A 12,310-nucleotide genomic window follows, 5' to 3' on the forward strand; every position below is an offset into this window, starting at 1 on the left:
TTTAACTCCGCGTTTGCTCAAATAGCGCCATGCCTTTGCTCTATAACACCATCAGCAAAGCACAAGCAAAGCTGCTTGTGGGTTTCGTTGTCTATCTCCTTCCCTGACTGGCCCTGTGTTCTCAACCACGATGTCATTATTAAGGCACTTGTAAAGATGAAATGTGTGTAGTGATCATAAATCAACGTCTTAAGTTCGAAACCATCAGTAAGTCATCGTCCTTGTTTCTTCTCTCTTGCCCCACCGATGTTATGCCTATACTTACCACACCATCAGTGAGGTTTGTACAATGGGAATTATTTCTCTCTTCCTGCTCCACTGGCACGATGGCTCTACCTACAACATCGTCAGCAGGTGCTAGGGAACTGCATATGGCCATCTCTTTCTCTCTCTCTCTCCTCTTGCCTGACCGGCATCTGAATCATCATCACAAACAAAGCTGCAAGCTATCGTCCCTCGTCTCTCTTCACTTGCCCGACTACGAGAGGTGGAGAGGAATTCAAAGTAACCATTATATCATCCTGCGAAGGTTCCAAGTGGCAAATCAAAAGACCCTAGGGAAGGGGAAATCTTTATGGAAAAACAAGCGATATCTTGACGCTTACCTCAGCCATGGTAACGTTTGTTCCTTCACCTCTTTGCGATGACACGAGCCGTCACCAAATAAACTGAACAAGCATCTCTTTGTCGCCTTGTAGGCACGGGCTTTGACGAGGAGATGGCCATACTTGGAGCTGGTCGCGAGTTCGCTTTAATGAGAACGGCCAACGGAAAGGTAATTAATCCTCCGGTACAACAGCCTCCGGTTTCTATGCATCACAAAATAATGAAACTGCTCGGGGTGGGGGGGGGGGTGGGCAGGTGGCTCACAGTGTCTGCTACCAGGGCAGAGTGGTGAGCCGGCACTGCTGATATTCTGGGTCGGAATGTCGGGTTTATCGACAAATGATGAATCCTTCTTGCACGGGTGACCCGCACACAGAAACAGGTTGTTTGAATCTCCTGTGAGATTTACGGTGTGTGCAGGCGAGATCTGTGCAGCAAAACACACTGTTGTACTGTTCTTCTGCGCTCCCACGTGTACGAACCACCTCCCCCCCCCCCCCCCCCACCTTCGCCAAGCAGCGTGGAAAACCTTGATTAAACAATCCCCGGTGCCAAAGTGAGCAAGCCCTTATCCAGCAGTGTCATGTATGTATGTATGTTGAACTTCTTTCGCACAGTATGTAGCCAACCGTGCTAATCGGAGGTACGGAAAGTCAGCGGATTAACAAAAGGGGACGGCGCTGTGCTCGTACGTGAACCGATGCATCGTCATACACCTCCCCGCCGGCCGGCGACTGCAGGTTTACTACACGGGCAAGTACCAGAGCCTAGGCATCAAGCAGGGCGGCCCGGCCGTGGGCAAGTGGGTGGAACTGCCTCTCACCAAGTCGCCCAAGATCATGCAGTTCGCCGTGGGCCACGACGGCGGCCACGCACTCATGGTGGCGGAGGACGGCAGCGTCTTCTTCACCGGCACCGCCAAGAAGGGCGAGGACGGCGAGTCTGGTAAGCCGCCGCGCCGCGCCTGCCCGCCCCCGACGTTGATGCCCCGATGGGCAGAGGAGAGGGGTCTCCTCTGCCCATCGGGGTGCCACTGGCAGTTCATGTTCGCAGTGTTAGCGCCTGGCGCGGAAAACATCATTCGAGGTGGGACGATTGGTCGATTGAGAAGCTGGTTAATCGATTGGAAATTGTAATTGGCTAGTCTGTTGCGGTTGATTGCTCGGACCCCTTTCAAAAAAATGGCAGCCGCCATGATGTCCTGCCTCCTGAAGGTGGGAAACCCCTGCCCAACAAGCCACGGCCTCCGTGCATTTGCTAATGATACCGATGATGTCACCAAGCCCTGCCCATTACCTCCCATCCAGCGGTACACGCAGGAACGGAGGTGACACTTTATTTTCCAACTATTTGCATGTGCATCGATTAGTTGAGAAATCGAACCGATGATCAGGAGAGTAATACATTTCGATCTTTCACACCAGCTGATTTTCACCCCTGTACCTCCGTGGTGGACATCCTCACGGGTGCGTTGCCTCCTTTACCTGCACTCTGTCATCAGTCTCGACCACTCGCTATGATCAAGTCCAGCCCAAGCCCGCTTCAGTATGACATGTTAATTTGCGTATGTTCCCTGATTCACGTTTGTTTGAATACAAATCAAGTTTCAAATCAAGTTTACACTGAATTATATTCACTTCCCCTCCCCGCCTCCCACCCCCCTCCCCCATCTCCGCCCCCCGCGGTTGTTTCTGTAGCCAAGTCACGCCGACAACCCAAGGCGTGCAAGCCCAAGAAGATGATCCGCATGGAAGGGAAGGCGGTGGTGCAGCTGGCCTGCAACAACGGCAGCAGCGCGCTAGTGACACGCGAAGGAGAGCTCTACACATTCGGGAAAGACGCGGTGTACTCGGACGCCACTGGTAACGATACACCCGGCATCAGTAGCGTGGCGTGGTTGGCATGGGCCCTGGTGCCAGGATAATGATCAGTGCTTGGATGGGTGACTACTGGGGCTTGCCAGGTGCAGTATGAGTGGGTCTGCTAGGTGTTCCTCATGTGTGTGAGATTTTTGGTCTGTGCACAGTGAATATTCACATTGCTTTCAAATTTTTTAAACTGCCGGCTGTGTTTTTGGGATGCCGGTACGGTAAAGAGAATAAAACAAATGTTAAGCCATGTACTTGGAGCGCTGTGGGCCACTCTGGTGGTGTGACCACTACGGCCTTCTGTGATTGTCACTCTCTATGACCCGAAATGGGGTTCAACCCTCCCTGCCTCGTCCCACCACTCTTTTTTCCTCTCCCCTCCTCTCCCTGCCCCTCCTCCACCCAACCACCCTTCCTTGCTTGCGTCACTTTCCTCGCCCATCACCGCTCCCCTCGCCATCGCTCTGCACCCCTTCCTCGCCCACTCCAGGCCTTGTGAAGGAGCTGAGAGGCCAGACGGTGACGCAGGTGGCTCTGGGGAAGGCCCACGCCTGCGTTCTCACCAAGTCCGGCACCGTGTGGACCTTCGGGGTCAACAACAAGGGCCAGTGCGGCCGCGACACCGGCACCAACGCGCACGGGAGCAAGGGTGGGTGACGCCGGCTGGAGTGGCAGCGGCAAACAATGCGCCTAAGAGGCCATCAGAATATTTATTTATACTGGAGGCATCCGATGAGCTGTTAAGTTCTTTTTCACAGATATCCTTGGTAGCATGGCTAACATGGCAACTTTTCCAGGGGGGTTCCTTCATGAGTTGGTGATCTTCACCATGAACTCGATAATCTTTGTAAAGATGCTTCTTGCCAAAGCGCACTTTGTCTCTTGATAGTGCCTAACCAATGCCAATATTTTCAACCATTGTGTCCATGCTAACACTAACCCTGAAGCTAAGTTGTAACCGTAATCATCAGCCACGATCTATCCACTGCTGGATGAAGGCGTCTCTAAGCAGTCGCCATCTCTCATGGTCTTGCGATGAAACACTCCACCGGTTCGAATGAAAAGCCAATCTTATTTGATCATCTTCAGCACTGGTTGACGTTAAGTTGGACTTTAGGATGAGTGAAAATAAACAGTAGACCTATGTCCCTTACACGGAGCTGATTTCATTACTCCGTCTTCACAGGAAACGTCTTCATGCGTGTGTTCTTACTTTTTCCCCAGCCCTAGCCATGAAGCTTACCCTTAAACTTGACCCCTTACTCCCTGACCCCTTCTTATAAAATGAATATGACTGTAATCTATATTCTTAGGTTTTTTCGGTAAAGTCACGTAGGTAAAAAATTTAAATTAATAAAAGTAATCTAACTTTACCCCTAACCCAAACATGACTCCATCCCTAACGTTAAGTCTGAAGTCACAAATAAAAGTGATGCATTGATAAAATGATCATTGTGGCAGTGCTCATCTCCTGTTTCAAGCCCTGAGCCATCAGTGGAAATTCCACATTCCTATGGCAGGTGTAATTGTATCCGTTAGACAGCCATGGTGGATTCCTCGCAAGGCGCTACTCATGTGATCAACCCCGGAGGGATGATGGGCTGAGTCAATTCCCAACCGGGGTCTGACCTCGCAACGTTTCCGATTGCGACGTTACCCTGACTCTTAACCTAAACCGCAACACTACTCCACCCTTCCCGCGCCGACCCTCCGATTAGCATGGTTGGCTACGTATAGTTGCGAAAGAAGTTCAACAACAACAACACAAGTGGTGGTGACGTCACCGTGGTGCTTGTGCCAGGCCGCGTGCACTTTAAGGCCACGTGACGCGTCGAAGTTCAGCTTGTATATAACTCTGACCTTAACCCCAACACGCGTGGCCTCCTGCAGGTGCCGGCACGGAGCCGCAGGCCGTGGCGGCAATGGAGGAGGACCTGGAGGAGGAGGGGGACGAGGACCGCCAGGCTGCGGGGGGGGGCGGCGGGGTCGGCGGCGGCATCGGCGGCGCCGGAGCTGGTGGCGTTGCGGCCGGTGCCGTCATGTGCCCGCCCGGCACACACACGTGGAAGATGGAGCAGTGCATGGTGTGCACAGTGTGCGGGGAGTGCACGGGCTACGGCTCCAGCTGCGTCAGCAGCGGCCGAGCGGAACGCGCCCCTGGAACGTGAGTCCGGTGGCTCGTGACGTGGATCAACGGCCGTGTAAAATCGAACCTTTGTTGTTATCGTTGTTGCTATCGTTCTCTGGGCTTTCGTTGATGTCAGCAGCGTGAGTGATTATGGTCACCCCCGCCTGGTTTGTGTTGTGTTTACCCTCCATACCCTTGATTGTGTTTGTGTCTCTTCGGTGTGTCTCATATGTAGTAGGTTCAAATTAGGTGCACACACACGCAACTAGGAGGCAACACTATTTATTAAACGGTAAATAATATAACACTCTACATGAGGTGGTGACCACCTTCCTCAACTCACTAACACTCTGGAACACGACACAGACTGGACCAGGCAGGCAACGGCCTGCCTGGCCCAGGACGACGACTCGGGACTTGACGACCGAAGATGTCTTCACCTTGGAGTACAGTACAACAGCCGCCTCGCTCTGCGTTCACACCACGCTTATATTTGGTTTCGCGTGGCTGGCTCCGCCCCGGCGTGGCTGGCTCTCTTCAGGCCACGCCTCCCTTCCCAGGACACGCCTCACTTCCCCCACCTCTGGGAGGGTCCGGATCCCTCCACCACGCGACCCCCCAGGCACCCCCTTGGGGCCCCCAGCCTTCGTACGGGCCGACACAGTAGTGACCTTTCTCTGTCACTACACATATAATGTTTTAATGTTCATGTGGTTCACGATGTTCAGCGTTGAGAGATGCAATTTGGTGAATGACTCTATGATAATAAATACAATTATCATGTATCTTGTGATTGGTGCCCCAAACACCACCTGCTCACAACCGCTGCCCCTCCCCCCCCCTAAACTTTCTACACTCCCATCGCCATTCTTCTAACCTACATGACCATCCCCTAATGTTCTCCACCCTCCATATGGCCCATCATCTTTTTCCCCTGTTAGTCGAATAAACTCGTGCTAAGTTGCAATGAACAGGCTTAAAGGCATCATGGGAAAAGCTAATGTAATTGGTCCTGCTTTTGCTGCTACCACTGCTGTTGCTGCTACCGCTGCTGTTGCTGCTTCTTATTTCTGCTGCTGATAATTCTCCTGCCACTAGTGCCACCTCTGTTGATGCTGAAGCTGACACTGCTGATGATGCCGCTCGTGTTATGCCAGTGTTGGCGTTGTCGTACTACCGCTGCTGCTGCTTCTGGCGCTATTGTCGCCACCACCAATGCTCACTCCTCCTCCTCTTGAGTCACCACCTTCTCCGCTCCCACTCCCTCCCCCCAAGGCTGTGCGGCTGTGGCTCTGGCGACTCCGGCTGCGCCGAGTGCGGCTGCTGCAAGGCGTGCGCACGCGAGCTGGATGGGCAGGAGGCGCGGCAGAGAGGCATCCTCGACGCCGTCAAGGAAATGATCCCGCTCGACATCATCATCGGTAGCGACCCTGTGGGGTTGGGGATCCGGGGGGGCAGGGAGACCCGGGGGGGCAGGGGGGCCCCAGGGCAGCAGCAGACCCCGAAGGGGGTGGGGGACCCCCAGGGGCAGGGAGGGGATCCTGGAGGACAGAGACAGACGGAGACCGCCCCCCCCCCATCGGCTTTTGCCGTCCACATCGGATCCGTTTTTGCGAATGGAGAATCCGGAACGTTGTTCATCAGTTTGTCCATTCGTTTTGGCTCCTTGGAGATGGTGGTCTACATCACGGGTAGCGAACTTACGGCCACGGGGGCCAGACACGGCCCAGATCTTCATTTCACAAGGCCCGCAGTCACGTGAGGCCCTACCGCTCCGAAACGACCGGCAAACATTCTGTGATCATCGTGTATTCGGGTGGTGGGTGGGGGAGGGGAATATATCGGACCTAGCAAAACAAGGCTGTTTATAATCTTACAGTGGCTCAGTCACTTCTGCCACTGCAAGGGTGGGGGCCTCTTACACAGTGACACAAGTGGCTGAGGTGCGTGTTCCACATGTGGCCCACCACAAACCGGGGTCTCTTCATTCGGCTCTTCGTTTACAGCAATTTGTTAATCTGCTGCTTGATGAAGGCCTCCTCCCCCCACCCCCCACGCTGTCAACGTTCTGTTTATTTGTATTCACCCTGATTTTTTTATTTCACTTTTATTTAATCAGGTAAAACAACCCTTGAGTTTAAAATCCTATTTTGTGCAGGGCACCTGGAAAGAAGTCGGCAACAATAAATCACCACATACATACACACACAATACGAAATAGTACAACACAAAACATTAAAAACAATTACAATGGTCAATGACATTTTCTTTTATCAGACAGTGATTCCCTCTTCTCCATTGCATTCAACATTTCGTTGTTGATTTCACCTGCCTCGCTCTTGCCTGTTTGACATCCCCATTGCATGCATTGGCTTGGTCCAAAGCCACTTGACTGTCGTTTAAAATTTTAGATTTTCGCTTCCGTCACTTTGTGTTGCTGCATGCGTCACGCTGTTATTTGTTTTGCGTGTTTGCCCCCCTGCCCCTGCTCCCCCTGCTTCCCCCCCCATTTTTTGCGTTTTGCCCCCGTAGGTTCTGTTGCCCAGGGCATAAACATAGAGGAGCGTCTTCCCTTCAAATTGGATGATAAGAAACTTGCTGTACCTAAAAACCACAGGCTGGAGGGGGGACAAGGTACGCATGACACAAGTCTGGCTGCTCTAAAAACAATCGCGGGGCAGCGCCGATGCTCGTTGACCGAACGTTCCGTTTTACGTCGGCGCCTGGTCCCGGTGCGTTTGGCAAAGCGCCTCTGAGTTCGCGGCATTGTGTTGGTTGGTGCATGGCTTATTTTTGTGCATTTGTGTGGGACGGTGGCGCAGTGGTCCGCGCGCTGCGTTGCTAAAGACAGCCGTTGAGTTCGATTCCCTTTCACGGCTGGCCACCCCACGCTCTGCTGGCCTCAATAGGTGCTCGCTAATAGCCCTTGACATAACAGTCGTTTCAAAGACTGCAACCGGGGGATCTTAGTGAGCGGGGAACGTTGTCGTGGGTGGTTTGCGCACCGTTCTGCAAATCCAGCAACCTGAGTTTGATTCCTGACCAAGGCTAACATCAATCAATCTTTATTTTACGTGCTAATATTGCCCTCAATAAAGTAGTGCATCAGTGCACATTACAGCAGCACGGGAACGGTATACGAGGGGGGGGGGGCATACAGCAACAGGAATGAGAAAAGAAACCCATCATGACCTCAGCGGCCGACAGAGCAGAGTAAATTGCAAACGCGTGCAAAATAAAGTGCAACCGTGTGCAACGAATAGCACATGAGAAAGGTAAGCACTAAATAAAATAAATAATAAGTAAGGACACCTATTCAGACTTGGAAAACCGAGTCTGAATGGATGTGTCTTGTACAGACAACGGAATCGAGACACTCGTCGCGTTTCGGACGTCCGTGGGAATGCAATAACAGAAGTTGTTCTGGGCCTTCTCTAGGTTGACTCAGCCTTAAATATGAGCCTCATCATCATTGCGGGTACAAACGTGGCTAGTTGTAGAGGTGGCCACACAGCCTCTGTGCGCCACGCTTGCTGGCTTTAGGAGATACTTGCTAACAGGACTTGCCCATGTCGGCTTATAAACTGTACGTGCCGCCTTATTGTCTGCCAAGTGGCGATGTTTACACACCGCACCAAGTACTCAATTGAGGCTGAGTCGACCTAGGGAAGGCCCAGGACCGGTTCAGATAATCGTCACTGGTGTTGACCATGAATTGAACTACCGCTCCCGAAATATATACGCATGACCACATGCAATGAGAATGCGGTGGTGTAGGGAGTTCATGCACTGCGCTGCAATCTCAGACAACTCCTTTTGATTCCCAGTCGTGCATGACATCAGTTACACGTTTTACCTAAGCCAGTTCGTGGACCTTCCCGAGGTTTATTTGGCTTGAAATGAGTACCGGCCGCTTTACATACACTTAAGCACTGTTTCTGGCTACACCACCAATCGCGTGGCAGTGCCAACCCTTAACAGGTGCTCGCTAATAGCATTCGTTCGTGCAGTTTTTCTGCCTAAATGGGGGCGGGTTATTTTGCACTGTTTGCGTGCGAGTGTTCGTCTGTGTGTTTGTGGGCGTGCAATTAGGCGCGTGTGAGAGTGTCTTTTTATGGAATGCAAATCCGATATGTTTTTGATAATTTCATTCATGAGCATGGCTTAATTTTTCCTTTGCTTTAGCCGATGGGAAAATTAATCATTCTTGCCGTGAAAGAGTCAAAGCATGCCGGCCCTTTCACTGGAAGCGAGCATAGATTGCCTGTGGCTGATCAAATGAAATTGGGCCGTGTGTTCCATGGCACTCGACCTCTTAGCTCAAAATTGACGAGCATTTTCAAAACCTGTTGGGTCTGGGACAGAAATGAAACACGCTTACACGGTCAATAATTTAAACGCACATCTGCATAGCGGCTCTACGCTGGTTTTTACTGATTCTACCGCTTGTTGTTCGGCACCATGTCGGACGTTTGAACTCCCTCCGGTTTGGCCCACGTGTGCACAAATGACAAAAGCGAATATATAACATCGGCTGGCCCAGCGTCAAAACGTGTCGCTGATACGTTCCGATCCGGGAGAAATTCCCAGCCATATGGAACGAAACGTCAGACATCGTGCTGAATGGCGTTTAGCGGCAGAACCTGAGAACACATTGGAGAGAGAGTGGTACAGCAGCACAGCCACGGGAAAGTCTCGGCAGCGTCACACATCTGCATACCGCGTTTACATTAATGTATATGGCAGTTTTAAGATTTATTTTTAATATACACTGCATCACCGAGCGTTAACGCGGCTATAAATATATGCACGTAAGGGAATGTGTATAATCTTGAGCATTATTAACGAGCTGCGTGTAATTGCACTGCCGTCGATGGTAATCAGGTTTCCGCGCTGCCTTGGCAGCTGCTGCTGGGCCGTGATTAACGATCGCCCCCACATGGCCGCGAAATGCACCGGCGATGGTGCCGGTTTGTGTCCACAAGCTTGCGGTTTTTAAGATCACACTTTGAGCAAGATTGGTATCGTGACCTATATAAGCATACGGTTACAATGTTTATTTGTATAGCGTATTTATATTTGACCGCATCCCAAGAAGCTGTAAAGAAAGTGTGAGAATATTTTAGGAGATCTTGAGCCCTTGGCTTAAATAGGGCAGAGAGTTAACAGCACGGATGGCAGGGGAGAAAGGAATCTAGGTTAAGGCCTTGGGAATTTGCCCCATTATTGCAATTTATCCCTCTGCCCCAAATAAATGATCCACTGAATATCCTGGTTAACTAAATGCTTTGTCCACTGAATACCCTTATTAGTTGATCACCCAATCCACAGAATTCCACATTCACCATAAACCTGGTCCACCATATGCCCTTTGGTGCCATCAGCTGCTCAGTCTCTAAACAAAATCACACACTTTATTTAAACCAGGAGCACACCCACTGATACAGGATACTTCCGATTATCAAGGTTAACTGGTGTTAAAGTACACGGCGTGTTCTTTGCCATGCCTGACCTTTATTTCTGTTTAAATTAAATCGCCGCGTCTCGCCCTTCATCACCAGGCAGCGTTGCCTCCCTCCCTGCGCCCGAGCGTGATTGTGTGCATGCGTGCAGCTCGCGAATTAACAGCCTAATCCTCTTTAGCTTGTCAGCGATCACTCGTGGCTTAATTACACGACTAGCTCAGAGCCAGGGCATTGTGAGTGAGCTGATTGAGGGTGGGGGTTGGGTGCCTGGGTGGGTGAGTGGGTAGGGGGGCGAGCGTGAAGAGGCATGCGCTAATCTCGACGACACGCAAGCGGCCGTTTTGGCACCGGTTGCGGTTGTTCTCCTGCTGCGGTGAAAACCATAGCGCGCGGGCCGGCTATGGCAATTTGAAATGCGCGGCATGTGCCGTTCACAGCTGGGAATCCCTCTGCCGGTTAGCCGATGTTGGCAGCGAAATGCACCGTGTGCAGAATGGAAAGAGCACAGTGCAAAATGCATGCATGAGCAGACGTGTACCTCTCTCTGCCTAAGGTTTGAGGGTAACAGCAACTCATTAATCAATAACTGCCCAAAAATAAAAACACGTGTCATATATTCGTTTCTGGCAACTGCCCTTCCTTCATAGCACATGGGTGAAAATAGTGAATGGCCGAATAATAGGAAAGCAAGGATCCACTCTATGATTCCAGCTGTGATATTGAAATGGCAAAATCAACAAGGGTCGACCGAGCTCAGTTAGCCAGTCAAGAACATCATCAGACGCGGAATTCACTTTTTGTTCGTCGTAGGTGAGGCTTCTGCCCATTGTGGGTTGGTCTCATGAGTAGATCTTCTTCTATCCCATTCCATTTGTGAATCATTTATTAATTATTGTCTTGCCTTGGGCCGTTCTCTAGCACAGCGGGTTGCACTGCCCTGTGAGATATCCAAATAACTTCTTCATCTTTCGACGCAACGCCGCCAGAAAAGAATTAGGATAAACAATTGGAGGCAGATTACATAGTTATAATAAATAAGCAATAGGAGTTATGACAAAAATGAGAAACGTTTCAGTCAAAGCCTGTTCAGAAGCAAAACAAAATGGACTAAAAACGCCTGACCTGAGTTCTGCCTAACCGTCTGCAACCATCTGCATGGCCTGTCACTGCCGTCGTACCTGTCGGAGGTGTGTGGACCAGTGGTCGTCCAAGAACACCGGTGAAGTCAGCCAAGCACGGGGACCCATGTCGTGCCACCGATGACAAATGCCCTGTGCGGGCTCCGTTCTTTTTCAGTCGCTGGACACACTGCCTGAAACTCGCCGCTAAAGCAGCTTAGGGACTAAAAACGTCCCTCTGTCACCTTGCAACCACGCAGCTCGCTATTGGTGTTGCCACAAGATAGCACGTTCTTTAAAAGTCTCATTACTAATAATACTTATGAAAACTCCCCCACCCCCCCATCAGTGGTTAAATCGCCCAGTGGCAGAGTCTCATCTCGGCCGTGTTGTGTGCCGGAGCGTTGCAGAAGGCGATGGAGAGAAGGGGGAGAAGGATGCGAGCAAGACGACGACCTACCCCCCGGGACTGCTCCACTTCGGATTCGGCCTCAACGAGCCGAGGGCTGCCCAGGTGTCCTGTGGTTTCCACCACTCAGGTGTGCGGGTGGCCAGTCTCTCTCCGTACACTCGGGTACAATGCGGATTGACGTCGCGTCTATTTGCCGCCGCGTCTCAACACGCTGCAGAAAAACTCTTGAGCTCCTAGACCCGCACAGAGTTTTCTGTCCTTTCCTGCACCTCCGATTAGCATAGTTAGCTACGTTCGGTGCGAAAGAAGTTCAACATACATACATACATAGTCTTCACAGAGACTCGTATACAATGCAATTTATATTTACATGGCATGTTAATGCTGCCGTATCTCAACAAGCTGTAGAGAAGCAGTGGGAATATTTATTACAGCCCTCTGGCAGTGCACTGCTGGATTAGATAAATCACTTTTGAATTGTTCAAAATTATATTTAAAAACAAGTAACTCCTAGTTTATATATGGGTTCTAATCTCTGTTGGCATAATAATCCAGTGGTGAAAATACTACCTTCCTATACAGGACCATGACTATTAACTTCTTAAAGTGGTATATATTTGATCAACCCTGGAAGAGATGATGCCAATGAGCTGAGTCAAACTCTAACCCCCAACCGGGATCATGAAGTTCGTCATTTTTATCTTGTGCTGACA

At 50.9% G+C, this 12,310-nt stretch overlaps 1 protein-coding gene across 1 annotated transcript in view; it reads left to right on the forward strand.

Annotated features, from left to right (window-relative positions):
- The window catches only part of MYCBP2 (MYC binding protein 2), a 124,823-nt gene that overhangs the window by 39,462 nt on the left and 73,051 nt on the right, over positions 1-12,310 (forward strand). Inside the window, 8 exon segments of the mRNA XM_078602847.1 lie at positions 699-775; positions 1,347-1,551; positions 2,304-2,468; positions 2,965-3,123; positions 4,365-4,638; positions 5,878-6,023; positions 7,135-7,236; positions 11,596-11,724. Coding sequence (XP_078458973.1) covers positions 699-775; positions 1,347-1,551; positions 2,304-2,468; positions 2,965-3,123; positions 4,365-4,638; positions 5,878-6,023; positions 7,135-7,236; positions 11,596-11,724 — 1,257 coding nt within the window.

This window comes from Lampetra planeri, chromosome 19 (assembly GCF_965212315.1).
Source record: "Lampetra planeri chromosome 19, kcLamPlan1.2.h2, whole genome shotgun sequence".
NCBI classification, from domain to species: domain Eukaryota; kingdom Metazoa; phylum Chordata; class Hyperoartia; order Petromyzontiformes; family Petromyzontidae; genus Lampetra; species Lampetra planeri.